Consider the following 24,965-nt stretch of genomic DNA (forward strand, 5'->3'; position numbering starts at 1 on the left):
AAGTGAAGTCAATGGAACTATTATCTGTGCCAATAGGGAAAACAGCACATTTACTAAGTAAAATCAGAATTTTTATATCACGAGAAATGTTGTAAAATAAAAAGTCTAAAATGAATTTTCAAACCCATGAAATTCAGAAAACTAGATTGCCTTAATTTATTTTACCAATAGTTTATATACTGCTGCCTATCCTTGTATAATCTACATGGGTCAGTGAAAAACTGGAGAATTTGTCATGATGGAATAATAAAAAAGAAGTGTAAAGACAAACACAATCTTGATTGTGTTTTCTTTTGTCTTCCACAGGATCCCAAAGAAAGGCTTGGCTGCCAGCTAGAGACAGGATTTTCTGATATCAAGTCTCATACATTTTTCCGCAGCATAGACTGGGATCTGGTAAAAATAATTTATTCTACTTAAGTATGTTAAATAGAAGCATGTTCCTTCAATGTTTTAATTACTGTGTGCATGAACCTATCATGGTAAACACCGCTAATGAATACGCTCTTCAAAAATACAGTTGCTCATAACTGAAAGAATACATCAAACCTCTAAAAGTATTCATGTAAAGTATTCTTCGGTGTCATTAGTTTAGGTTTGTCATTAATGTTAAAACGTTGGAAACTAGATTTATTTCATGGTCAAAAACGTGACTTGTTACCAAATATTAAGTGTAGCTTCACTCATGTTCTTTACTTTAAAAATGTTAGGTTAATTTTTTAGTAAAAGGACAATTGTGATATTCGGTAGAAAATAACAACAAAAACACATGATTTAAACCATAATAAAGCCTTGGGGGCCAATTAATTCCCTGAGTTCTATTGGTACTTGTGCTGCAGCCCCTATCATTGAAAAGTCCACCTGGTGCATTACAAGGACCTCTCTCTCCAAGAAGTACTGGGGTTAGAATTTGTCTGGGAGAGCCACAAAAGGGGTAAGGTATGTCAAGATGGGGTGGGGTCAGAACATCGAGAACATATGCTGATTTAGCAGAGATCGTCTGCTTGTGGAGCCCTGCTTTCAATTTAAAGCTGCTGCTACCTGGCGGTTTCCAATAGAGGAGGTGGCAACTGCTGCCAATGTGTACAGATTGCAACCTATTGTTCTTGATGGTCTGAAGCAAGCCCTCTCTAACTTTTGTCTAACTCCTATATTTAATTATGTATTAGGCAGGTCTGATTCCTGGGAGGCAAAATATCGTAAGCAAGTCTCGAGTAGTGCTAAATGTAATGGGGACTTTGGAAGAAGTAGCACCCTGGTATTCTGTTCGGGGGGTGGGGGGGGAGAAACATTAGAGTGAAGCTGTTATTAATGTATGTAGTATTTAGCATAAGAATGGCCATACTGGGTCAGATCAAAGGTCCATCTAGCCCAGTATCCTGTCCAACAGTAGCCAATGCCAGGTGCTTTAGAGGGAATGAACAGAACAAGTAATCTAGTGATCCATTTATATACATCATTTATATACATGGCATCTGACAGACATAAGAAGGCCCCAGTTTACAATATAAGGCCCCAGTCATACAAAACCTTACATATGTGACCCTTACTTACCTGAATAGTCCCATTGATTTAAATTGGGCTGTTAATGTTTGTAGAATCAAGCCCTTAAAAGACAAAATTACCTGAGGAAGAGATGTCGCTTGAATGCAGTATGATTGAGTAGTTGTGTTTTGCTTGCTTGCTGGTTACTTTCAAGCTTTACATTTTGTTTTGTTACTCCTTGCTCTTAGGGTTGTTTTTGGTCCATAGTGTGGGATAAGATGTACTTTCGTTTCAGTGGGATTTGCAAGAAGGTGCATGCAGTGTTTAAAAGTTATGATCAGTTTAACTGTCAGTTGATCTAGAAGAATACCAGTCACTTCTTGATTATGTCCACCACTATCATCACGAAATCATCATTAAAAACTATTATCTGCTACACTAACTACTTTATGGCTAAGGTGCCAACTGTGTCAGGAACATTACTTTAATTAGCTATGTAAATTTTTAATAGCTAGTTTAATGATGGAGATGCAAGTATGCATTTTTTATTTTTTTTTACCGTACTGTGAACTCCATAGGAAATATTGTAGAAACCGGAAGTAATGACTCTAGCATCATGAGAGAAGTTTTCAGAGAAAGGGAGAAAACAGAATGATTAAATTCTTACTTTGTGGCTTGTTGTTCAGACCATCCTTATTGAAGTTCTTCATAGAAGAAGCTTTCTACAGAGGCAGAATGTCTGGCATTTTTATAGCTGTTCATATAACACAGAGGGTCTGATTAGGCTATTAATAATTTGTGAAGATATAGGTTGTTTTAAATAGCTCCCTTAATCTGGTGTGTGTTATTTTACAACATGCACCTTCAGGCACTATAATGCTAATTAGTGGGATGTTTCTTAATAGAACGTCAACATCAAACTTCACATACTGTAGCTTTATGAGAGAAGATTTTGTTGGATTCATTTTATATTTGTAAAAGAGACATTTACTGCTTTACTTACTTTATATTTCATGGTGATCACTTGGGAAGACCACCCCAAACTGAAACAGGGTGATTATGTAATTCTGGCATCTTTTCAACAAAGTCGTGTCATGTAAATTACGATCTTGAGATGTAAATTATGCATAGTTTAACATTTGATAAGATTACAGGAAAATCATGTTTACTTTGGGTCCCTGTTGTATTCTTGGTTGTATTTAGAAGGGGCTTCTGCTTGTAGTTGTTTTAGGTTTCAGTCATTTCGATGTAGGCCAAAATATTTCAGTTTTGCAAAGTGAATAAATAAAAGCCTAATATAAATATTTTTATTATTTTTTTAATTTAGTGAATCTTCTTCTGGATTAAAAGTGGTAAGCGGGAGATTTACTTTAAACATTTCTAAGTATAATTTACCCTGAAACACAAAGCCTTACACAACACAACCAGAGGGTAAAATTGACAAACTATTTATTGCCAGGGTCCAGCCTGAGTGAAGTGCAAAAAATAAACATAATGTATAGATAGTGAAAGGAGACAGATTCTAAATATCTTTTCAGTGTTCGCAATCTAAGGTGTAAGTAGTAAAGGTAAAGACACTTTTCAGTGACTTTTAAACTTAATGGCCTGATTTTGAAAGGTATTGAGCCTCCCCCAATCACTTCATTGGAAGCAAGGGTGCTCAGTACCTTTTAATTTTGATGTTTTTTTGCATGAGGGATGTGTTATACGATAGGGATCTAACCTATGGATAATTTCAGTATTGGGATGTTGCTCTGCATGAAATGAGGCAGTAACATTCTGGAACCTAGTAAGACAGCTTTCCTAATTCTTTTAGAACACTTACCAAATGTTTTCTGCTATATAAGGGAAAATCTATTTATATTCCAAATCTCCGTGTTTCTTGCATTATGCCTTGCATGATAAAAGCAATACTACAAAATTGTGGTTGATGTCACTGCTTAGCTGTGCAGAGATACAATAGAGGTGGACCTAGAATGAAGATTCAGATAAAGAGCAATATGTCTGACAAAATTAATTGCATACAAAATGCATTGGGGGGGGGCTATAATGGAGACCAGTATATGAATATTTTATTAATACACTCAGTAGAGTTTTGTCCATTCACAGCTAGGTCTGAACTTGGCCCATTTATGGTTGTGCTGACTTCCAGATGATCAGACCAAGTTGGCTGATAGTTTAATGTGTGGTTTGAGAAGTAAACCTACTAACCCTATATAATCAAAGATATGGAGACTGTCAGTAAGTTCAACCTAAGCAATGATCAGTGATTCAGTGAGAAGCAAAGTTATTGTGGGAATGAAACTGGAAGGAAGTGAAAAATATAGTCTTGGAAAATAGAGTACATCAAGAGCAGTTCCAGGTAACATGGAAAGATTGCTTCCAGACAGGTTAAGAATTCTTTGGAATGTCCACTTCAAAGGGAAAAAAAAGCACTTGCATTTTGAACCAAAGGCCATTGATTTCCATAGGCGTTAGGCCCTTACGCTGCTTAAGTGCATTTTAGCATCCCACTGTGCACCTGTCTGAAACGAAATTCCTTTGAAAATCTGGCCCAAAGTAAACAATGTAATTGGATAAGAAGGAGAAAAAATTACAGCAAGATCTTTGGTAGCAAGGTGCAAATGACACTGATTTGCAGTGAGAAGGAACATCATATTTATGTGTGATGTACATACAAAGGTGCTCTGGTTAAACATTTTTTAAATAGAGCAGTTTGAAGAGTGTTGAGTTAATGAAGAAGTAACTAACCTTTCACTTAAAAGAAGATGTTGACAAAACAGTATATCGAATGTTTGTATCTTTTAAAAAAAGACTCAGACAGTGGAGAGGGAGCATAGAGCTGTGATCTGCCTAATGCAGAGCATAACTATTTGTGAAAGTCATTGCTGGGACGATTGTACTTCAAAGCTTTCTCTTGCTATGTGTTATGAGCTTACTTCCCAGAAGTTACAAAGAAACAAAACTAAAAAGAAAAATTACCTCAGCAGTCAGGAGAATACATATGTGAAAGCAGGTAGTGCAACAAAACTGGAGTCAGGAAAATTCCTAGAGGGATTTCATGGAGTTCTAGGGCAGCAAACCTACTGAAATGTTGTCTTTAATAAATTAAGTCTTTGCCTCTGTGACTGCAAATAGAGAGGCATAAAAAGATAGATCAGAAAAGACACACATGGGGGACACATGTCAGGAAAGATTGTAACTTTCAGAAAGCAAGCTGATTTCAGCCTTAAGTTAGCTCAGTGAATTAGATATATCCCTCCCTGAGATTCCTAAGGGAGCTGATAAAACTGATTCAAATGCATTTTGTGGCAACTGATTCCTCAGTTCCTAAAATTAAAGGCTGCAACACTGCCACCTACTTTTCAAAGTAGACTTTTACTCTTTCATACTCCAATGGATGTAATATCATCCTAAAGATAGAGTTCAATTTTTACTCTTTCAACACCATCTTATATCCATTCAGAATGCTGCTGCAAAAATAATTTTCCTAGCCCATCACTTTGACCATGTCTCCCCTCTCTTTGCATCCCTTCGTGGCCTGTTGATTCCTATCTCTGTCATCCACATGTTAAATTTCCAAACAAGCACCTTTGTATTCTCTCCTGTGCCTGCCCCTCACTCTTGGGTGGGGCGCCCCATAAACAGCCACAAACCTAACAGACTTTCTTTCTTCCAAACTTCCCTTCTTAAAACTTTCCTTTTCTGTGATGTCTACAAAAAGTTTAATAGCTAGGCTGCTGGTGTGCTGAGACCACTCCCTATCATACTGACCAATATTGTCGTACTGTTTCCTTGCACTCCATCTGTTGTCTCTTGTTTTATACTTAAATTGTAAGCTCTCTGGGGCAGGGACCATCTTTTTGTTCTTGTTTGTTTCTCCGACAATGGGGTCCTGGTCCAAGCCCAGGGCTCTTAGGATATGGTAATACAAATAATAAATCATCATGCTCAGTGATAATCTGCTTAGCTCTAGCAGTATATTCAACTGTTACTATCAAACCAGTGATGGGTGGATGGACGTGTGCATGCACACACAGAGTATGGGTCCTTCTTTGGTAAATTTAGAAGAAAATAAAAGGTATTTAGAATCTAAAGGTCAGGAACTGGGTTATAACCATTTTAATAGATTAAATTTTGGCCCGAACTATGTGACAGCGATTCTTTTAAGTTACAGACCAGTGCACCCTAAATCTCAAGTACTGTAGAAAGGTTGTTGCATTCCAGTTGGCATAATTACAGACTTTCATGTAACACATCCCTTACTGCTAAATAATAATACCCTCCCACAAATCCCAAGTATTGTTGTGTGAGCAGTCTTAGTCTGTATATTGATTTCAGAATCATGTCTTTTTATTGCAGGTTTAGTCCTTACTGTAATAACTGTATCAAGACTTTTGCAGCTCTTTCAAAGCACTACAATATATAGGCAAAGCCCTGAAAAATTTAATTGGGTATGAAAATCATAGTTATTACTGCAACAGAGTTTATGGTGTATAATACAATTAAGTACATTGATATGTTAGGATATAGTCTCCTCTCAAAGAGCAGAGAAGTGCTATTAAAATCAGTAAGAGAAGAAAGGATGCCCCATTAACTTTTTGGGAGGCGGAGGGGAGGAGCATTCAAGTGCTATGAGAGAACCTTTCAGCCTTGAAAGATCCCTGAACTAAATTAGGAAAAATACAACATAAAATGTGTGTATTCCTTGTTGATCTCTATAGTTAAATGCTGCATATTCATTGTAATGGTTTCCATTGCTTGACAAAACAAGATGTTTTATTTGGGTATTTTGACATTAATCTCCAAAGAATGTTTTCAACTTGAATTTATAGAGTTATTTACACTGTCCATTACAAGTCACTAGCTGACTTTTGTTTTACAACAGAAATAAATTTAACTCTGAAAGGTTAGAAAATTGAGTTGCTCTATTTTTCATCATAAAATAAACACACACAAATCCCCACAATTGTTGTCCTAAAACCGATTTTAAAAGAATCTCATAATGAAGTTTTGAACCTTTCAGTTTGAATAAACTTCTGTTTTAAGTAGTTAAACCAAAATTTTATATGTTATGCATATATAACAGGTGTCTTGGGGGATGGAAGATTGGTGGGGAATGGTTTGACTAGGGTCTTTTAGCTTAAGACTTCTATGTCTAGTGTCAGAAACCTGAAGTGGGGGAAAACCCTCTCCTGAGTATTTCATAACCACACAAGATGTAGGTTCAGATCAGCTTCTAAAACTGGGTAAAAGTTCAGGGGGATCCTTAGCATGTCTGAGCCAGACTTCTCATCTTAAAATCATTTGTTGTTTGTTTTTCCTTGGATTTACTTTCTGCCTCTATCCCTGTTAACTCAAGGAAATGCAGCAAACAATATTCAGCCCTGCTGGAGAACCATTATCAGGAAAACACAGAACTTCTGAAGTTGGCTATTTACTGTAATAAAGCTGCCATGAGTGATGGACTCTCACGGCACCAGGAAGGAAAATCTTTCTTCCTCACTGTTTGAAAGAAGCCTAACGACATATGTAACCTTGTGTCATAACATTAAACAAGATTCAGAATCTTTAGATTTAGGTGTCACTTTTGAGGGTTTCAGGCACTGGAATTGTTGCCATATAATATTGTGTTAGCGAATTGAGTCATCACACCAGCTCATCGTCTTACTGACGTTAAGTAACATCCATCATTTTAATCCTCATATGTCTTGGTTTAATAGACAATAAAATGTTAAATTGCAGCTAAACAGATGGCTAAATTTTAACTAACATCAATCCTTGTAAAAATGTATTTTATAAAAAAAATTGTAATTGCAAGTAGTAGATGATTAATTGGATCCAGATGTGAACACCCTAAAGAAGGAATTTTACACTAGGTGTAAAGTATAACAGAAAGGTAGGTCCCTAGTTGAGGTGGTTTGTCAAAAGGTACTGGAGTTATTTTTCATTTAATTATTGTTAGAGTATGCAATTCATGTCTTTATTTGTGCTATCTGTTTTTACTGAATTTATTTTCTGGTGACTTGTAAAACATGGGAGTCAAGTAAACTAGACACCTACAGTAATATTTTTTAGTTAATAGACTCTTACATAGATCCCCAAAGTATTTGGAAAACATGATTGCTCACGGTGTATGGACACACGCCATCATTTTCTCTCCCACTCCCTTATATCTGCCCCAATTCGTTCCATGGCTCTCATCCATCTTAAACTACTTGTTAAACCAAGGTGCAAAATGCCTTTAGCCACAGTGAAGACTGACACCACTGAGAGGAGGCAGGCAGGCTTTTGTGGGCTTGGAGCTGTAGCAAGTGTAACTATGCTTGGCAGGATTCAATTTCAATCAATAACTATCAATAAATATCAATTTCAGCTGATGGGGTTGGGGGGGACACCTATTTCAGCCATCACTAACAGTGGGCATGCTTGCAGGGATTGCGTGTCACTAGCCCTGCGCCTGCGTAGGGAGCCCTCAGCAGCCCTGCTGTCACAGGAGTGAGGGAGAAGGCCCATGACAGTGGTGACACTTGATCCCTGCTGGTCCTAATGGGGCAGAGCAGAGACCCTTGGCCAGGACTGCAAGGAGGAAGAGGACAAGCTGTGTGGGGGGCCATGCTACTACTGAATAGTCCTGCAGCAGTTCAGGGAGCAGTCTGCAGTCCCACTGTCACGGACCCATTGTCTCTCTTTCCCCAGCTGGGAGTACCAGGGGTCTGTGCTCTGCCTCGCCAGAACCACAGCCTTTCCCACCCCTTGCTCAGGCAGGGGTTGGATGTCACTGGCCCTACAGCCATGCAGGGAACCCCCTGCAAATCTGTTGTCATGGGAGTTCCTGCCCAGGATGGCTCCCCCATTACTGGCTGGGGAATGAGTGGGGCTGGTGACGCCCAAGTCCTGCAGGCACAAGGTGCTGGGAAGACTGTAGTCCTGGCTCTGCAAAGCAGAGGCCCTTGGCCAGGACTGTGAGGAGGGAGTGGTCCCTGCTGCTGAATAGCTCTGTTCCCGAGCAGGAGCCCTTCAGCAGCAGGGTGGCCTCCCCAGGGGTTTCTGCTGTGCCCCACCTCTACCCCAGCCTTCCCTGCACCTTGTGCCTTCAGGGATCAGGTGTCACTGGCCCCATGGCTGTGCAGAGAGTCCTCTGCACCTCCAATGTCATGGACCCACTCACGCTACTGATGTGCCAGGAGTGTGAGAGCTGTCCTGAGGCAGGAACTGTTCAGCAGCAGGGTGGCCTCCCCTGTCCCCAGGAGCATGTCCTCCTCCTTTCAGTCTTGGCTGAGGGGTCTCTGCTCTGCAGGGCCATGATAACCACAGCCTCCCTTGCACCATGGTCCATTGGGCCCCTCGGCTGCACCCTGCTCTCAGCATTGCCCTAATCCCAACCCTACTCACCACAGCTGTAAAAATACAAATAGTTAAAAATTGATAAAAATCATCAATTAGAAAAAATAAAAATCAGATTCTGCCAATCTAAAGTATAACCTTCCAAAACCAATGACAAGGAAATAATTTAGCCTTTTTCTGAAGTTTATCCTGTAAACTCTCTACCTTCTCTCTCTGCATGCTAAAAACTAGTTGTATCCATCATAGATTAGATTGTTTTCCTAAGGATATTGAAGAATGAAATGCATGCCAAACAAGTAAAAGGGGCCAAAACAGATTAATCACTGTATGTGGTGTGTTTTTTTCTTTTGAGCAGTAATTACGTGTGTGATAGTGATCATGACAGTGTACAGGTCAGAGTTAGAAGTAGGCCTATGTGTACCTGCCTCTCCAGATCTCAGAACCAACCCATTAATATACTACAGGCTATCACATGATAATCCAGCTAACTCTGTAGAAATGAGCCATTCATGAAGGACAGGCAAACAAACATGCAAGACAGTTGAGCCTTAAAAGAGAAGGGGGTAGGCAACAACCAACAGATCTACACCCCAAAGAACTGGGGGGAGGGATAGCTCAGTGGTTTGAGCATTGGCCTGCTAAACCCAGGATTGTGAGTTCAATCCTTGAGGGGGCCATTTAGGGATCTGGGGTAAAAATCTGTCTGGGGATTGGGCCTGCATTGAGCAGGGGGTTGGACTAGATGACCTCCTGAGGTCCCTTCCAACCCTGATATTCTATGATTCTTCTAGAACTGAACTGAAATGCTTGCAAGTTAATAGAGGTTGCTGGATTTTCCATATGCCAGGTCTCAAGCCCCTTTTAGAAACACGGGAATTGTTGTGCTGCATCAGACCAGTGGTCCATCTGATCTAGTAGCCTGTATTCAATAGTGCCCAGTTTGGATTAGTCTGAAATGGACTATATGAGAGAGCCTGCTCGTGTCTTCCTAAGCACAGGCATCTGCTTGTTGGCTAATCACCTGAAGCATGGACATCTATATAACTTATAGGTTTATATCAAGTGAAATAACAGGAGTACTTGTGGCACCTTAGAGACTAACAAATTTATTAGAGCATAAGCTTTCGTGGGCTACAACCCACTTCTTCGGATGCATATATGCATCCGAAGAAGTGGGTTGTAGCCCACGAAAGCTTATGCTCTAATAAATTTGTTAGTCTCTAAGGTGCCACAAGTACTCCTGTTATTTTTGCGGATACAGACTAACACGGCTGCTACTCTGAAACCTATCAAGTGAAATGTCATCAGTATAAAAATGCAACTTTTTAGAGAGTTGCTCTGAATCTTCCTGGGAAAACTACAAGTTTAAAAACAATTCTGCCAATCTGTCATTTAATTATTATTATTTATCTTCTCTGTGGATGTTTTTCATGAAAACAAAATGATGTGATTTTTCCAGAGTTTTCCAGGTAGTGTCATCTTCCAAAGGGAGTTTTGAGTGTTGATTTTCTATCTGATATTTCTCTAGAGAAACGGTGACCTCCAGTGGCCAGCCAGGCTACTCCAGAGTGTGTACCCCACATAGGCAATAACAGCACAGAACAATGATCATACCTGGTAGTCTGTTTCTGGCAAAGCCACTTTCAGAAGCTTAAGGGGGAGGTAAAAATGGTTCCAAATGCTATGCAATGTTGCTCATAGGGATTGAGGAATTCCTTCCAGACCCCTGTGGTGATCAGCTTTATGCCCCGAAGCATGACATTTGATGTGTTGATCTTCACACTTGTAGCTAAAACATTATAGTCATCAAGTTATCCAGACTCTTTCATAATCCAGCCACACACAGTTATCTCTCTGACCTCTTTACCAGGAGCATATCTTATGGGGATATGTAAGTAGTGTGTATCCCCTATGTATCAAAAATATACCTCTACTATTCAGAGAAGGCAAGAAGAATTCATTTAGTCGTAATACATTAACAAAAATTCATTCAGAAATAATTTAAGCAATTCATTTGTGAACTACATGCCTTGTTAGGTTCATTGGCAGCAGAAAAAATGTATTGAATAATTTCTGAAATCTTTTGTAAATTATTATCCTCAAGTGGCTTCTCAGGCATTTTGAATAAAGGAGCTCCTGTTCTCCAAAATGTTTTGCAGCTGGGCTTTCTTGTCCACTCACAAAGACTTGATTTTACATTAAAAGAAATGTCACTATTAGATAGAATTGGCAAAGCATTTCATATAGGCAATTGTTAGATTTATTACATTTATAATAATTATAGTAATCCTAATTTCTCATGAACTATCCAGTGAAACTGGACTCCTGACACGCAGAAGGGATCTATTTTGTGAAATGGTAAATGGCTTACATAGAAGTTCTGAACATCAGCAATATTAAGATTGTAAGCTCTTCAGGGCAAGAACTCTGGATCCTCTGAGACACCTCACAGAACTTTAACCCCAGGGACAATTCTGGGCTCCTCCAGGGCTGGAGCAGTCCCTGGCATGTTAGGCAACTTTTCCTCTGCTGCCAATGAGCAGCAGTGCTGCCCAGAAACTGCAGCTAGACTCCCTCGAAATTGACACCCTTCCCGCCCCAGCCCTACCCCTAGTATGTCCCCGATACTGAAATTTGCAAGGGGGTCTTGGAAAACAGACAGTAGTTGTATTACTCAGTTAAGAACATAAGAATGGCCATAATGGGTCAGACCAATGGTCCATATAGCCAGTATCCTATCTTCTGACAGAGGCTGGTGCCGGATACTTCAGAGAGAATGAATAGAACAGGGTAGTTATCAAGTGATCCATCTCCTGTTGTCCAGTCCCAGCTTCTGGCAGTCAGAGCATGTATTTGCATCCATGACCATTTTGGCTAATAGCCATTGATAGACCTAACCTCCATTAGCTTATTTGATTGTTTTTTGAACCCAGTTATACTTTTGGCCAAAATCCCGTGGCAGTGAGTTCCACAAGTTGATTGTGTGTTGTGTGAAGAAGTACTTCCTTATGTTTGTTTTAAACATGCTGCTGATTTAATTTCATTGGGTGGCCCCTGATTCGTGTGTTATGTGAAGAGGTACAGAAATGGCCACACCATTCTTGATTTTACAGACCTCTGATATCCCCCCTTCAGCCATCTCTTTTCTAAGCTGAACAGTCCCATTTTTTGTAATTGGCCCTTCATATGGAAGCTGTTCCATACCCCTAATCATTTGTTGCTCCTTTCTGTACCTTTTCCAATTCTAATATGTCTTTTTTGAGATGGGGCAACCCAGACCTGCACGCAGTATTGAAGGAGTGGGCATACCATAGGGATTCTCCCTAGGCCAGATCCAGGGCTTTGTCTTCCCAACCCCTTAACCCAGCGTATAGGGGCTGAGAGAATCTCACCCTCTGTCTTCCTGTATATCTTTACAGAGCCTAGCACAGTGGGGCTGATCTTGTTTAAGGTGATGGGTGTTACCATGGTATGTATACATTGATTTTTAAATAATATTTTTGTAAATATTCTTATCTCCTTATCATGGTGTCTGAGTGTCAGAACCCTTGCTTTGTCCACCCTGTTTTCTTCTGTGCTTCCAAGAGGAGGGCAGGATTTTAATTCAGACATGTTCAATAGGAAAAACTTTTTTTTTAAACCTTAGCATGCAAAACACTATGGATTTGTTTTGAGATGAAAGACCATTTCAAACAAGCAAAGAGAGCAGCTTCTAAGCAACATGCTGAAAATAGAGATGCTGACTAAACTTTTCTGAAAAAAGGATGTTGGGGAGTGCATTGGGGGACCAGCTCCCATAAGTAGAGTTCTCGTGTACTTGTGTATGTGTTGCCTTACCATATCTCAGTAGCTTTCCTGCCCTTTTCCACAATTGGCCAGGTAATGATTTTGGATGCACGTTTAGACCCCAGTTAAGTCTACACAGGCAAAGTCCTGGTAGATCAGTGGAGCTTCATGTGGATGCCAGGGACCCCCTGTGCAAACATAGATTGTGGAGGTGAGATGCTAGCTTGTAATTTGTCATAAGTAAGAGAGCTCTAAAAACATGCAGCCAACACGTCAGATCTGCAGTTTATAATCTGCACAAAAATTGGGAGTCCATGTCTCCCCTGGCCCTCAGGAAAGATTGAATAGCAGATGCTGTAATGAGTCTTGGGTTGCTAGGATTTTGTTATTTTACAAAATATACTACAGTAAACTTACTAGCATGTTATAAATAATTACTTTCTAAAATAAACATTGAGGTACAATTGATAAAATAAATGAGTACTTTTGGTGAAGCAGTATATATTAGCATTTCCATTGTGACAGTGCACTTAACTTACTAATTGAGTCATTTGTTGTGTCTGTGACCCTAGTGTAAATTAGCAAGATCTTTCTGTATATAATACCAACCTTCACAAAGTCTCGAGTTGTAGACTTTATTTATTATGTCATATAGGTCACAAGGGTTCCAGTAGCAAAAATGTATGTTATATACATTGCTAAGATGTTCATTAAGCTGCTTTACTGTCAACACTGTTTTTGACGAAAAATGGGGTTTTTGACAGTGATTATTTTTAATTTTGTTTTTGAAAGAAGTATCCACATTCCACAGAAAATTTGTCAAAAATACAACTGTGCAAAACCAGAAAATTTTTTATATTTAAAGTGTTGCCTCCTTGTGGTTGAAGTTTAGTGTCTGTCTCTGCCATTCTCCTCTCTGGGTTGGGTTTTCCCAGCTGAACTACATCTCCATAATGGACTCCAGTCAGACTCATGCATCGTGGCGACTCAGCAAAAGGGAAGACCATGGTGCAACATGGGAATTAGTCTGTCTAGGGAGCCCTGCTCATAGAGTAGAATAGGGGCTTGAGGGACCTGAACTACAATTTTCATGAGGCACCGCAGCAGTATATCTGAATAGAACAGTGGCTCTCAAACTTTTTTTTTCGTGGACCACTTGAAAATTGCTGAGGGTCTCGGCAGACCGCTTAATGATCTTTCCAAATTTTTGTACTGTTCGCTAACTATTGTAAAGCACTTTGGATAAAAGCGCCACATAAAAAAAACCTTAATAATTAAATTTTTTGTTCTACAAATAAAAGCACACAACTTGTATTTTATTATCAGTAGTCTTACCTTTCTAATGCGATGGATGTGCCCTCTCTCCCCCGCCACAGCAGCCACAGAGCTGAGACTGGGAAGGAGGGCCATCTCTCCCTGGCAGCCGCAGCTCTGGAGTTGGGGGAAGTCACCTCTTTCTCTGGCTGCTGCAGCCCTGCATATCCCAGATTCCCCCCACCCCCTCTTCTCACCCCACCACCCCCTCCCACCTACCCCCTATTCACCCAAAGGCCCCCACCTCACCTTATATGTGCGTCTTCTCCAGGGTTCAGGCACCTAATTAGTGGAGCCATGCCTGTGCGACTCCACTAATTAGGTGGGTGGCCCTTCATTGTCTCGTGTGCGGCCGCCCAGGCACGCACCTTAGAGGGAACTATCCGCAGACCATCTGAATGGAGCTCGTGGACCACAGTTTGAGAACCTCTGGAATAGAAAATGTTGGAGGTTTGGTAAAATATTTTCTGTTTTCCACCAAGTTAAAATTTTCTACATGAATCCCCATCCCCCAACAGCTGTAACGTGCATCACTAGCATTTAGACCCAGTCCTTCAAACCTTGTTGGGCAGGGTGCTGGCAATTGGGAGTTAGTCCCACTGATGTAAATGGGACTACTCCCAGTAGTTAGTTTTGTAGGATTGGGCCTTTTATAATTCTTTTAACTGAACCTTGGCCAGTAGGAAAATGTTTGAATTACTTTTATTCATGGTTAGAAAAGACCTGCCATTTAAACTGGGCCAAACCTACTTTGTCTTTTACTGTATTGATTTGTATTTTTCTTGCAAAGCTGTTTCCAGTTATCTTTTTTTGATTCGCTCACTTGTACTGATCGTCCTTGTGAACTCTAGAACTATGCTTCAGAAAAAAATTTCAAGGCTATATGAAGGAATTTAACAAGCTGGCATTCTTTTATGGTGGCTTTTGATGTATATAATTGAGTTTACAAATATGAATACGTTTGTTACTAGTGAATAGAATAGTCTTTTTCTTGAAAAAAAATGTGGGTTAAAATTAATTTAATGGAAACTCCTGTATCATTTGAAGCCTTACTAATTTAAAGAGCTGATATCCAGAGCTATTAATTATACTGAACATTGACTCATCGTTCACCCAGGGTGTATTGGGCTTATTTTTCTGAAAAAGCACCTTTATAATAAATATACCTAGTGTTTGGTTTGTGGATATTTGTTATGAGACTGTGCCTGCCAAGTTGTACTTAAATTAATTTTTGCTATTGTATTTTCTGAGTTTTATCTATTGGGATATAAAACAAAGACTTATTTAAAGTTGGGAAGGCAACCAAATAAACTCTTGGCTGCACTTAGTTTTGATTCTGTTGCATCAGGTGAAGACTGCATTTGAAGGTGTGCTTTTATTTTGAATCTTCTATCAGAGCAGCCTACAGATTAAAAAAAAAATCATTTTAAAAATACATCTGGAATTGAAGTCAATAGCATAGGCATTGTTGTTGGAATTCAAAATTGCTCACTGCTTTGAATCCAGCCCCGGGATCAGAAGTCATTACGTATTTGGGATCTGAAATAGAATGGGTAGATTCAGACCATTCCCTAATGGACAGGAGTCCACAGCATCTTTGACACCTGGCAACTTAATTTGTAGAAGAAACTTAACTCTTCCTTTGCTTCGAATTGTCCCTCCACATCAGGACTGGGGCATATATAGGCAGTGTGGTGTGGGAAGAAGACTGTGCTAACACTTCCTGTGCTGTACTTGTTAAGTGGAGAGAGGACCAGGGCCGGCTCCACGGTTTTGGCCGCCCCAAGCAGCCAAAAAAAAAAAAAAAAAAAAAAGCCGCGATCGCGATCTGCGGCGGCAATTCGGCGGGAGGTCCTTTGCTCCCAGCGGGAGTGAGGGACCGTTCGCCAAATTGCCGCCGAATACCTGGACATGCCGCCCCTCTCCGGAGCGGCCGCCCCAAGCACCTGCTTGCCAAGCTGGTGCCTGGAGCCGGCCCTGGAGAGGACTTCAGTTACCAGTGCTGCGAATCTGACACCTTCCATGAACACTACAAATAAATTTACCATTTACATGTTATATCTATCATCATAGGGGAAAAGGATTGTATTTCCAGTGGAGTTCATCAAGATGTTTCTCAGCTGATTTATTTACCAATATGAAAAAGCTATTTTGTGAGTTCAGGACAGAGGGAAATGATATCTTGGTTTAAATTAGATTTTTGTCTGCTCAATCCTACTTGTTGTCTAATGAATACTAGCTGTAAACATTAGAAAATAACCCACTGGGGAAAAAAACAGTACAGAGAAGTCAAATTAACTTTCCTGTTGGGAATATCACATTAGCCATTTTCTATAGGTACTTTAAAAATTCTTATATTGAGCTAAATGAGAGTTTCTGCATTGAGATGGTAGTGTCTGGCACATCTGTGCTGTCCCTTTTAAATCTAAATCTGATTGCAAAAATCTAATTCTCAGTAGCTTGCAACTTTTTATCATAATATCACATTCTCAAGCTAATTCCTTTTATATTTAAATGTACACCTCTACCTCGATATAACGTTGTCCTCGGGAGCCAAAAAATCTTACCGCATTATAGGTGAAACCGCATTATATCAAACTTGCTTTGATCCACCAGAGTGCGCAGCCCCGCCCCCCCTCCCTCTCCCCCCCCCCCCCCAGAGCACTGCTTTACTGCGTTATATCTGAATTCGTGTTATATCGGGGTAGAGGTGTATAGCACTTTTTTGTTATGTCTAAGGCCTGGTCCCCACTAAGCCCCCACTTCGGACTAAGGTACGCAAATTCAGCTACGTTAATAACGTAGCTGAATTCGAAGTACCTTAGTCCGAACTTACCGCGGGTCCAGACGCGGCAGGCAGGCTCCCCCGTCGATGCCGCGTACTCCTCTCGCCGAGCTGGAGTACCGGCGTCGACGGCGAGCACTTCCGGGATCGATCCCAGAACATCGATTGCCTGCCGTCGGACCCGGAGGTAAGTGTAGACGTACCCTTAGTGAGTACAGAAAGATTCATATACTCCCTATTCAGTGAACCAATAAGATTTTTTGCCTTTATATATGTTTAAAATGTATTTTGTTCCCTATATTGTCTCCCAGCCTGCCCATAAACACTGTTACTTTTCTAATTTCTTTTGTTGTGGTCATGAGCATACTTCTCATTTGCACCCAGATACCATAGTCACAACTGAGACACTAGAAAAAATGTGCCTTATTGTTAGCTACACCACTTGTCTTAGGCCCCCAATTTACTTCCTATCACACACAAACCTGTTGGTTATCCTTCTGTTTCCGTCGGATACTTACCATAGCGTCAGACTCCTAGCATCAAAAATACAGAAGATAACATTTTCTATAAAGGCAATTTTATCCACATTCAAGAAAAGGGAGTCTTACATAATTTCAAGCGTCTTCCTTTGCTATTTCATGTTGAGCCTTGTTTGTGGATTCTTATTACACATTAGGTCCATAGCATGTTGAGAACTGTGCTCATTAATACAAGGTCAAGCATCTTTCTATAGATCATGAACAAGCCCACAGAAGAGACCTAACTAACAACATGCTGAGTACTTGAATGTTATAACCTTGTTGGAAGAAAGTGCTCTGAATTTTTGTACTTTCCTGAAGATGTTTTATACATTAGCTGTTCCACTTGTTTGTGTTTGGTACAATTTTACTACACAGAGTTTTTCTGTATTTAAATTCCTGCCTGTGAGGTTGATAAGCAATGTTGTTTTCTCCTGCTCATTCTTTCAAAATATAGTGTTTTCTGGTAGATGATGCTGGATGGTGCAATTGCTTTGTGGGAGGGAACAAGGGGTAGAGGAGAGAGATGATGATTTGGTTGTTGCACAATATGATTGGTACAAGAACTAGATTAAATATCCACAGTAATATAAACAAAGGTTGGAAAGAGGCAGCCAATGCCCCTTTGCCTCTAGTCTAGTGTGTGTAAGCATCCACCAAAATAACATATTGCACTCGGGTTTCTTTGTTTGTCTTTTCTCTCATGAAGGAGAGGAAAGCTTTCCTGGTACTGTCTGGACACTTTCTGCATTAGGATGCAATATGAAATTCCAAGTCATGATCAGGAGAGTTCAGATCAAAAATGTAAGCAGTGTATAATTATCTTGAAAAACCATGAAAGTACAAGTCCAATATAATACTAACCAATCAAATGACAGTGATTTCTTGTCAGGCCTAACAAAGTTCTGTCACTTTACTATACCATAATGTACTTCATAATCTTGTTAACCATGGAGCTGTGTAACATGGTGGAGGCATAAAGGCAATAACAATAATACTATTTGTGACCCATGTTAAAATGTGACTTAACTGGCAAGAACAAACAGCTCAAAATAAGTAGGCATTGGTTGGCTGCTTGATCTAAATATATTACTCCAACAACCAATGAGTGCTTGGATCAGTTGAATCCTTTCATTAGCTTCCAGAGCTTTGAACTCATCCCTGTGGTTTCCCATTGATTGCTCCCAAGCTGAAAATCTGGCCCTATTATAAATCCTTTTGAACCGCCACTGGTAGGGATTTAAATGGATTGCCTCATTATACCTGTCGGTAGCTCCTTTCTCACCCAAGTATGTGATAAACTAGAGAGTCTGGTAACTCTGGAGCCTAGCAAAGATGTGTCTTAAACTCTGTCATAATTTTGTGGTTTTAGCATAACTAGTAGTTCCAAGTCAGAAGAGGCGCTTAATCACTTTAAAGGGCATTGTTTACAAGTAAGGATCGAAATTCCCTGGCAGAATTGGAGAGAGAAGGGGGATGAGATAATATCTTTGATTGGACCAACTTCTGTTGGTGAGAGAGACAGACTTACAGAACTGAGCATTGTCAGCTAACACAGCGTCTGTCTGTCAGTGTAAACGTTATCTTGACTTACACAATAATCAGTTTCACCCCTAAATAATAAAAGAAAAATGTAAGCTTGGAAACATCAGAGGAGCGATCATTTTTTTTAAAAGGAAGACTTTAACTATTTTTAATGTGTCCTGGAAAAAAATATACGTTTCTGCTTCTATTCTTGTGCACCTATGAAGTGTGTTTAGATCAGACGAGCACTTGAGTCATGCAGAATGCTATCGAAAACCATGCAAAAGGTTGCTTGGCACTGGATTTCATAAGACTCAAAACCTTGGCAATGTTCGTTTAAAGGTTGCTACAGGTCATAAGCGTGGGCCCAGATTCAAATGTTATCTGCTTGAAACATAGGTGAACCTTGGCAATTTCAGCAGAATTTCATTTTGAACTTTTGAGTTTATACTTGAAATCCAAAGTGAAACTTGTGTGATGGGGCCTTGATCCCACAATAACCAAAACTGAATAAAACGTTAGCGCGAACCACCCTTGTGAAGTAAAACTGCTGGTTTGTCCATGGTTTAGTGAATGCTGGTGCAGAAGATACATGTGCGTTGCTTAATTAACGTAGAGTGATATTTTCTTGACATAGTAAAGATGTTGGCTGCTTTTGACATTTTAGTGCTTAGATGCAATTGCTTTCAGTGAATACTAACTATTACAGTAGCAGGGTCTCCTCCATCACAGCTGGCTATTGATGCAGGCATTAGCGGAGACAGCTTATGGTTTTGCTCTGTTCTGGAATTAGGTTGGCAGACAAACAGGTCTGGCTAAATTGACTTGACTGTTGGTGTGTATGGTTTAGATGCAGCTCACATCTTCTAAAGGGTCATCTTTGAAACATGACAAAGGTACTTTACAGGCACATTTAAGAGGAAAAAGTGAGTGTTTGGAGAAGCGTCTTGGCTTGAACTTAAAACAGACTGAAGGTCTCTAAGACGCATGTCCAGTTTATAAACAGTTTTGATACCAAGGATATGTAATTAAATGTTACATTAGTTTGTGTTGCACTCTGGCTTTACTTAGAGGCGATGTTTGTTCTTAGATCAGGCATGCTGAGAAATATGTGTTGAAATTGCTTTCTCTCTCCTTTTAAACTTAGTTCAGTATGTTTTGGTGATTTTTCTCAAATATTTGGTTTTGAAATCACAAAACAGGAATAAACAGAATGAACATATCGTTTAATGTGAAAATCCTTTAAATGCATAATATTATTTAGTGTTTGTCTCTTTCATCAATATTGGATGTGTAAAGTATGGGTGTAGTGTTTCATAGTCTATATACATAGAACAGGTGTAAGTTTTCTGAGAAGATTTAGTAAATATTCAATATTTGATTTTTTTTCTCTTTCTCCACCTTATTATCCTCAGCTGGAAAAGAAGCAGGCGACCCCTCCATTTCAGCCTCAGATCACAGACGATTATGGTTTGGATAACTTTGATACACAGTTCACCAGCGAACCTGTGCAGCTAACCCCAGATGATGAGTATGTTTTTTAATACAATTAAACAAATATGCATCCAGAAATGTATATATGAATATGAAGTTGTTGTAACATTACTGAGAGAGAGTTAATATCTAAAAATGGAACAAAAATATTGAAGTTAAAGATACTAATGTAAATTAAAGAAATGCATAAGTTAAAGTTCTCAAGTGACATTTAGACATCCACATAATACATACTGTATATTTCAGAATACATCTAACAGCCTAATCAATAATCAAAAGTATATGTATTGCTGTTGTTGACCATCAACAGAGTACTTGGTGCTGTACAAACAGCTAAGAACATATGATATCTGCCCCAAGAGGCTTACTCTTTTGTATGGAGACAAAACAATTGAGAGAGACAATGCATCAAGGGCCAGTCTGAGTTTGACACGATAGAGGACTCTTGCAGAGGGCATGATTGAAAGTCTTTGCTGGAAAAGAAAGCGCAGAACAAGAAGGGATTTGAAGGTCAAGAGGCCCATTGCTTGGTGCAAGGAGGAAACTGTTCCGAGTATAAGGCAAAGATGAAGACAAGATACAAATGTGGTGCTTAGGAGGAAAACTTGGTAGTGACACGATGAGAGCCAAGATCATGTGAACAGGTTCAGGGTATGGTGGGCCTTGAAGGTCAGCCTCAGAACCTTAAACTCATTTTAGAAAAACAAGGGGAAGCTATATATGCAACATGAGGAAAACTTCAGTGAGACGCATGAATTTTGTCATCTTGTCTATAAAGTGCCTAACATATGTCTCACATTGAATGAATAATAAGGGAGGGGAGGATGTCACTACCACATTGCTTGTGACCAGGGTGGATAGCCTCCCCAGCCTCTTTTATTTATTTTTTATTTGTTGGTTGGTTGATTTTGCTGGCCAGCCCAGTACAGAGTGTTTTTGATAAGGATAGGACACCTCCTAGTATTTTTCTGCAGGTAGCTACTCCCATCCTTCTGCATGATGTCCAATTGGGAAGCAATGCAAAGTGAATTTATTCATCCTTTTTTCCAGGTGCACAGTTTCTCTTTCAAGGCTATTACATATGGCACTATGGTTAAATGTTTGTTAAAATTTTACCTTTTAATGACTCCGTTTATTGGCTCTGCTGCTTGAGGAAATGGCACAATAGAGCTATGTTACATGCTCAGCAGGACTATTTATACACTGACATTTTTTTTAAGTAGTGCTTTGGCATTCGCGTACCGTTGGGGTGAGAGAGAGTCTATTCAGAAATACAAAAGAAGCAAGACTTTCCTTATTCAAATCCAGAATTTTAAAATGGAAAATAAAATAAGTCTCCATGTCAATGGAGACTTTAGGTTTATTTGAAATTAAACAAGGCTCAGTTACCTTGGAGTTGGTGAAATTAGGCTCAGACTAGGAATTTCTGGGCCAACTCTACTGTGAGAGAGCAGGCAAGTAAGCTGTGGCTTTCCATCCCCAAAGTTTGCTTTCAGATGAGCTTGCTTACACATGCACCTTTTCGGTAGCTGGGTTCCTTTTCCTTTCCCTTATTAAAGTGGAAGTATTATGCTGTGAAGTGATTTCTTCTGAATGGTTCCTGCCTGTGATCTTCCTAACTGGGCCTGTTCCCTTAAGAAAGTCTAGTTTAGGTAGAAGTGCAGAGTTTTGAAGTCTTTAAGTTGCAGTTTCATCTGAACCTTTACAGATTCTAATTCAGGAAGGTACTTAAGCAAAAGCTACTGAAGTCATTGGGACTACTCATGTGCATAAAGTTAAGCCAGCAAACAAACAGCGAGGCAAGATGCCTTCACCCCAAGCAAGCAAAGACTATCTCACTCCCTACTCACTCAAATGGCCTCTCAGCCTACAGCCATGCTGGACTCAGTAATAACCTAAACTTAAGTGGGCTGCCTCCCTCTCTTGCTGCTTCCTAGCCTAAACTGAGTTCCCAGCATGGAAAGCAGGAGACAATCAGGACTCATTGCATTACTTCTGTAGCAGAGTGCTCACTAGTGACCTAGGGAACAACCTTGATATTATCCAGTCCCTAAGTGACATCCATAGGGAGATTAGCTAATTTCCTGAGGGGTAAAGACTGTACTATAACTACATTCAGAAGAGGAATGTGTAGACTGTATTCGGGTCCAGCTTGATCACAAACAATACAGCAAATTACAAATGGATGTTGGATTGAAATATTTTAATTTTTTCTCCGTTTTTATCAGTCTCTTAATTTCAAACAATGTCATAATAAATAATGGACTGAGGCTTCTTCTCTGTTTCATGAACCGAAAAACATGCCTGTTTCTAAACACTTTTTTAAAGTTTGTATTTCTTTAGATTAATTTAAAATCTCTAAACCAGTGGTTCTCAAGCTATTTATCATTGTGGGCTGCATATGTGGCCCATAATGTGTTACGTGGGCTGCAGTTTGAGAACCAAGCCCCCCCCGTGTCCCTCCCCCCCCCCCCAAAAAAATGCCCTTACAGACCTCTATGCATGAGGGCAGGGCAGCCTGGACCCTTGGGCCCCAGACCCTGCCAAGCTGGGTGGCCTTTAGCACACAGCTGGGCTGCAGGTGTGTGCCAATTGAGCCGCATGTGGCCCACGGGTTCAGAACTACTGCCCTAAACTGACAGCCAGACATCTTTGTGCTGAAATTTGCAAACTGCCTCCAAACAACAGTTGAGCTCTTTTTTCTTTCCAATCTGTTTCTTTTCCCCGTCTGTCTACTCCTATACTAATTCTTTGGCTCCAGATGCATAAGGCATGGCAACAGTTTATTAGGTTACTTTAATGGGAAATACAGACTCTCTGCATTAGAGGATTACAAATTTAGCTTGCAAAAAGGTTTTTTTTGTTTGTTTTTGTTTTTATGGGGGGGTAGGAAAGAAACTTGCAAAATGAATTGTGAGCATCCTAATTTTTTTTAATAGTCAGAAAGGGTTTTACAGAATTAAAGAAAGTGGCAATTTCAAAAAATTCTGTTAGGCTCTGGAGAAGTATAATTCCAGTTGACATTTGACAAGCTGTAGGACACAATCCACCCTTCTATCAGTTTGTGACGATTTACACAAGAAATTCCCAATAAAGATAATGGGGCTCATGTGTAAACTCGTGCAGAGTGCTACAGGAACCAGGCCCTTTTTTTAAAACGGGTTTTAGCAGATTAAAGATTGAGAGAAAGGCAGTAACGGTTTGTGCTCTGCTACGAAGGCCTTGTCCACACAACAACTTTTAACGGTGTGTGTGTGTATAGTTAGTGGTGGTGGGGATGTCTGTAAATGGTGGTTTGTGTCTGTGCAGGACATGGATAGAAATTAGTAGCTGTGACAGCTAACCGCAAACTAGGCTGGCACCTGGCTCTCTTCTCCTGTAATAGATTAAGTGCACTGGGGTTTGTTTGGTGAAGAAAGTACTCCTGACTAGTAGTTCTAGCTGTCAGTGCAGAAGGATATTTGAGTTCTTTGCCTTTGTTGCTGGTGCTCTATGTGCATGACCTTCAGTCACACTATGTTTCTGCTGAAGCACTACAGGACAGTTGCTAAGTTTTTCTCAGAATGCATAGATAAAACCAGTTAGGCATCAGGGTACATGCAGAGTCAAACAATTGTATGGCAATGAAGCTGCTGTGCGAATGAAAACTGAACCATGTTGGGGATTGGTCCTGTTTTGAGCAGGGGATTGGACTAGATGACCTCCTGAGGTCCCTTCCAACCCTGATATTCTATGATTCATGTTACTTGTGAACAGTTAAGCTGACTCTGTCACCAACTGGCTATAAAATCACAGTTGAAGACCTAACATTCAGTGTTCCCTTGGCAAGTCAGTTTTCTCTGTTCATCAGTTTCTAAAACCTTCCATTTGCTCTCCCTTGTGCACAACGTTCAGTTTACATTTGTTTTCCTCAGATTTGTGTCTCAACTCCATAGCATCCTCGCCTACATCTCAGAGCTTATCGTGTTACTTTCCCCTAGCCATCACCACTGCCAGTGATATCAGCCTCTATGCCTTGTGCGTTTCTTTCTCTGTGTAAATTGCTGTTCCATCCCAGTTTTCCAAACTACCAACCTCTCATTAATAAAAGCGATACTGCTTGAGATTTTGGAATGAAAAATTTATGAAAAGCATTTGTGTATTCAAAGCTTGTTGTTTGTTTATTCTAATTCTTATTATTGGTTCTGTATCACTAATACTTAGCATTTTTATAGAACTTGTACACGTTATAATACTGTACAACGAGGAATCTCTTGAACAAAATGATTAGCAACACAATCGAGAGTTCCAAGTAGTAATCTAAAGAAATATTTCTCCTTATTTTTCAGAGATGTAATAAAAAGAATAGATCAGTCGGAATTTGAAGGATTTGAATACATTAACCCATTGTTGCTGTCAACAGAGGAAACAGTATGAAGGAATGACATCTCCATTGTGGACAAATAATGTGAATGAACTTTAAATTTATCCTTAACTACAGTATATGCATGCAAGGCTGGGGAACTGTAAGGTTTTGGATGGAGACCAATGATAAAAAATATTGCTGCTGAAAATCAAAGATGAGAATATGATTTTGGTGGGTGTCTTCCTCTAAATATTGGTTTTTAAAAGTTTTGGGCACTGACACAACTGGCTTCGTTAATGAAGGAATTTGCATTTGTGCCTGTCTCGTGAAGGATCAAAGTGTTCATTGCATCCTCTGGAAAAGAGAG

The 24,965-nt window shown here is 39.8% G+C and overlaps 1 protein-coding gene across 1 annotated transcript in view; it reads left to right on the forward strand.

Annotated features, from left to right (window-relative positions):
- Positions 1-24,711, forward strand: part of PRKCZ (protein kinase C zeta) — a 154,172-nt gene extending 129,461 nt beyond the window's left edge. Inside the window, exons 16-18 of the mRNA XM_065421210.1 lie at positions 307-396; positions 20,175-20,290; positions 24,582-24,711. Of these exons, the coding sequence (XP_065277282.1) occupies positions 307-396; positions 20,175-20,290; positions 24,582-24,669 (294 nt within the window). The 3' untranslated portion in view covers positions 24,670-24,711. The remainder of the gene's footprint in view (positions 1-306; positions 397-20,174; positions 20,291-24,581) is intronic.
- Positions 24,712-24,965: the final 254 nt, after the last annotated feature.

Source organism: Emys orbicularis, chromosome 22 (genome assembly GCF_028017835.1).
Source record: "Emys orbicularis isolate rEmyOrb1 chromosome 22, rEmyOrb1.hap1, whole genome shotgun sequence".
Taxonomy (NCBI): Eukaryota; Metazoa; Chordata; order Testudines; family Emydidae; genus Emys; species Emys orbicularis.